Source organism: Lithobates pipiens, unplaced genomic scaffold (assembly GCF_037356315.1).
Source record: "Lithobates pipiens isolate NorthernLeopardFrog02 unplaced genomic scaffold, aLitPip1_a1.2 Scaffold_30, whole genome shotgun sequence".
Lineage (NCBI taxonomy): Eukaryota > Metazoa > Chordata > Amphibia > Anura > Ranidae > Lithobates > Lithobates pipiens.
The window spans coordinates 28,424,649-28,429,625 of NW_027507791.1; the positions used below are offsets into that span (position 1 = coordinate 28,424,649).

Below are 4,977 nucleotides of genomic sequence, written 5' to 3' on the forward strand. Positions count from 1 at the left end.
GCTATGGCAACCGGGATAAGATCTTCGTACCCCGGGAGGTAAGTTCTCAGGACGTTCCACGACCACCAACTCGGAGGACGCTTTAGGGCTCGCAAAACAATTTAGCTCAGCCAGGGGTCCTTTTGGTGGCCTAACCTTAGTCAGGACTGTAGATCCTATGTTAAGTCATGTACAGTATGTCTACGAAGAAAAGGCGTCAAAGCCAAGGCCTGGGGGTTATTGAGACCCTTACCTATCCGTAATCGCCCCCCTGGGAGATGATCTCTATGCATTTTTATTGTAGACCTACCTCCCGCTGAGAATTTTACTCCCATGCTGATTGCGGTACACTGGCTATCCAAAATGGCCCACTTCCTACCAATGGTGGGTAGTCCCATCTGGGCTGAAACTGCCCACATTTTCCTTAAGAAGATCATGACGGACCCCGAAAAAGAACACTGTCTCGGACCAGGGGGGGTGGGGGGGGGGTTACAATTTACCTCCAGGTTTTGGAAAGCCCTCTGTAAAGCCTTGAAAGTGGAACTCTGCCTATCGCCTGCATACCACCCCCCCCCAAAGTAACGGGCAAAGGGAACGCACAAGCTAAACCCTTGGATCCATATCTACGCTGCTTCTTGGCTTTCTCCCAAGATGATGGAACACCGGCACAATGGTCCCCTCCATCTCCTCGGCTACAAACCAGTCCACTTTTCTGGCCCAATTATGGTTTTCATCCTTCTGCCCTGCCAGAAACGATACCCCGCATCAACAGTACCCGCCTTACAGGACAGGCTTGCTCTCCTACAGAACAACGATCGGATCCTCCAGGGGGTCCCATACAGAAAAGCCCAAGTGGATTACAAGAAATGTTTTTGACCCGACAAGGTGTGGCTGTCTACGGCCCACCCGAGGTCGCCTTGCCCTTCACAAAAGTTAGGACCAAGATGTGTCGGGCCCTTTCGGATCAAACGGGGAAGTAGACCTGGTAGCATACGAACTGTCTCGGCCTTGGCGCGTACAAGATCCACATACATGATCCACCGGGGCTTTTCGTGGTCTCCTTGCTTAACCACTTCAATACCGGGGGGGGGGGGGGGCACTTAAACACCTTCCTGCCCAGACCAATTTTGAGCTTTCAGCGCTGTCGCATTTTGAATGACAATTACACAGTCATGCTACACTGTACCCAAATGAAATTTTTATCATTTTATTCCAACATATAGAGCTTTATTTTGGTGGTATTTGATCCCCTGCACGTTTTTTATTTTTTGCTAAACAAATAAAAAAAGACAGAAAATTTGGCAAAAAAATATGTTTTTTTTTGTTTCAGTTTGAAAACTTTGTAAATAAGTACGTTTTCTCCTTCACTGATGGGCACTGATAAGGTGGCACTGATGGGCACTGATGAGCTGCCACCAATGAAGTGGCACTGATGAGGTGGCATTGATGGGAACTGATATGTGGCACTGATGGGCACTGATAGGTGGCACTTATGGGCGACACGGATGGACACTGATAGGTGGCACAAATTGGCACTGATAGCTGGCACGGATAGGCAGCATGAATGGATAGGGGGCACAGATGGGCATGGATAGGCGGCACAGATGGGCATGGATGGGCACTGATAGTTGGCATGGATGGGCACTGATAGGCAACATTGTATTGTATGGTTTTGTGCTGATGGATGCCAATCAGTGCCAAACAATAATGCATGCCAATCAGTGATGCCCATTGTGGGCACTGATTGGCATCCATTGTGGGCACTGATTGGCTTCCATTGTGGCACTGACTGGCATCCCTGGTGCTCTAGGGTGGCATATCTGGTGCTGGGCATCCCTGGTGGTCTAGGGTAGCATCCCTGGTGGTCTAGTGGCGTCCCTGGTGGTCCAGTGTGGGCATCCTCGGGGAGGGGGCTGTGCTGATAATCAATCAGCACAGACCCCCCCCCCCCCCCCCGTCAGAGGAGCAGCTGATCGGCTCTCCTCTACTCGCGTCTGACAGATCACCAGCTCTTCCTATTTACACTGTGATCAGCCATGATTGGACACGACTGATCACATGGTAAAGAGGCTCAAAATCCTGAGGACGGTCTATGACGTCCAGTCAGGGTTTTGAAACCGCTTTGCCCCCGTCATTTGACAATTGGCGAGTGGTTAAACCAACCGTTCCCAGACCCTTTTCCCGGGGGGGGGGGGGGGGGCGGAACCTTCGCTACCACCAGTAACAATTGGAGAAGAGATGGGGTATGAAGTGGAGTTGATCGGGGGAGGGAGACAAATCCAATATTTGATCCAATAGGAAGGGTAGCCACCCGAAGAAAGCTCCTGGGAACCTGAAGACAATATACATGCCCCCAGACTCCGAGAATCTTGTGCCAAATATCTGGAGAAAGGGGCACAAGTGGGCATTTGGGGGCTGCAAGTTGTGGGGGGGGAGGGGGGGTGGCACCATCCGCAATGGAAGTGTTCAAAGACCTGGCATTCCTGCCAGTACTTCGTATGGCCGCAAGAATTTGAATAATGCGCATTGGCACACGCATGCACGAACGGGCATGTGCCGGACCAGCATGCAGGCACACTTCCATGCACGCCCCCCAACGCATTTCGGTGCTAAACGGCCTTTGTAAGGAAACCCGTCAGCGCCCATAATTGCTGGTTGATCCTCGGCTTCTCCAGTGCGTTATCCTTGTGATACTCTTGTTCCTGCGATCTCCTGTTACTGACCCGGCTTGTTCCTGACCCGTTCTCTGCCTTCCTCCTGTGATTGACCTTGGCTAACCCACCTGACCACGTCTGCTCTGTTACCCACCTGGCTCCTGACCTTGGCTTTCCACTGACCGCTCACCTGCAACAGCTCACGGGGGCCACCCGTCTGCCGACTCCACTTCAGCACATCGGCTGTACTCTGGAACTTCCTCCACACAGTTCAGAAGGCGACTCGCTTCTTGGGGCCTGAGCCCTCCTGTTTCACCCTCAGGGGGGTCTGGAACTTACCCACAAGGGAAGCCCTCTCTCCATTGGTGTCCAGCACCAAGTATGCGATACTGTCACTTCATTCCATCATCGGAGGTCTATCAGGAGAACTGTCACTTCATTCCATCATCGGAGGTCTATCAGGAGAACTGTCACTTCATTCCATCATCGGAGGACTATCAGGAGAACTGTCACTTCATTCCATCATCGGGGGTCTATCAGGAGAACTGTCACTTCATTCCATCATCGGAGGTCTATCAGGAGAAAGGAGAACTGCCACTTCATTCCATCATCGGAGGTCTATCAGGAGAACTGTCACTTCATTCCATCATCGGAGGTCTATCAGGAGAACTGTCACTTCATTCCATCATCGGAGGTCTATCAGGAGAACTGTCACTTCATTCCATCATCGGAGGTCTATCAGGAGAACTGTCACTTCATTCCATCATCGGAGGTCTATCAGGAGAACTGTCACTTCATTCCATCATCGGGGGTCTATCAGGAGAACTGTCACTTCATTCCATCATCGGGGGTCTATCAGGAGAACTGTCACTTCATTCCATCATCGGAGGTCTATCAGGAGAACTGTCACTTCATTCCATCATCGGAGGTCTATCAGGAGAACTGTCACTTCATTCCATCATCGGGGGTCTATCAGGAGAACTGTCACTTCATTCCATCATCGGGGGTCTATCAGGAGAACTGTCACTTCATTCCATCATCGGAGGTCTATCAGGAGAACTGTCACTTCATTCCATCATCGGAGGTCTATCAGGAGAACTGTCACTTCATTCCATCATCGGAGGTCTATCAGGAGAACTGTCACTTCATTCCATCATCGGGGGTCTATCAGGAGAACTGTCACTTCATTCCATCATCGGGGGTCTATCAGGAGAACTGTCACTTCATTCCATCATTAATATTATACTGATCGGTTTATGATACTGATCACGTCATTATATTGATCAGGTCATTATATTGATCGGGTTATGATATCAATCGGGTTATGATATTGATTGGGTTATGATGTTGATCGGGTTTTGATATTGATCGATTTATGTTATTGATCGGGTTATTGTATTGATCGGGTTATGATATCAATCGGGTTATGATATCAATCGGGTTATGATATTGATGGGGTTATGATATTGATGGGGTTATGATGTTGATCGGGTTTTGATATTGATCGATTTATGTTATTGATCGGGTCATTATACTGATCAGGTTATTGATACTGGTGTAGTTGGACACTTTGTATCTCTGACATTGGAATAGACACGTTGTCACCGGGACAGGAAGTGAGGGGGCGTCTTCTCCTCCTCCTGAGAGCAGCACGCAGCCAGTGAAGTCTAAACACTCACAGGGAGTTCTCAGTCCCGTATCACACTATATAATCTCAGTTTACTGTTAAAAATGCAAAATACAAAACTCCGGTGGGTGTAAAAAGATGTCCGCTTGTCGCCTCACAGTATCCTTACTGTGCAGGAGTGCGGGGTGTACAAAGATGGCGGCGACGGAACGTCACTTCCGTTACATATTCTGACGGGTCACCATATCTGATGGAACACCGGCACAATGATCCCGGGTGGGGAGTGCGGGGGGGGGGGTGTGACAGCTCGGCCACGGATGGCGGGGTCCTCCGGACTCAGCTCAGCGTGACATGGCGGCCCACCGGCGCAGCCGCAGAGACTCTACCGGCAGCCGGAAGTGTCCGCCTTGGAATTGTTAATAAAGTTTCTTCGGAGGGCTGACAAGCTTTCGTGTCACGTGGTGCCGAAAAGGGCGGGGTCAAGCGATGACTGGCAGACGCTTTGGCCAGTGGGCGTGTCCATCTAACCGTGCTACCAATCAGCGGCCGCGTGGTAGGCGGGGCCGAAGCTTTGCTGACCGCAGAATCTCGCCGCGGAGAGGGCGGGGTTATGACGTGACTGACAGGGAAAGGGCCAATGGCCGGGAGGGAGAAGTAGCCGGGTGGGCGGGACTAGTTGGTTCACCTAATAGGAATCGTTGGGCGGGAGGAGAGAGC

At 50.9% G+C, this 4,977-nt stretch overlaps 1 protein-coding gene across 1 annotated transcript in view; it reads right to left on the reverse strand.

Moving 5' to 3' along the window:
* Positions 1-4,528, reverse strand: part of LOC143942530 (uncharacterized) — a 29,396-nt gene extending 24,868 nt beyond the window's left edge. The window contains exon 1 of the mRNA XM_077463849.1: positions 2,973-4,528. Coding sequence (XP_077319975.1) covers positions 2,973-2,996 — 24 coding nt within the window. The 5' untranslated portion in view covers positions 2,997-4,528. The remainder of the gene's footprint in view (positions 1-2,972) is intronic.
* Positions 4,529-4,977: the final 449 nt, after the last annotated feature.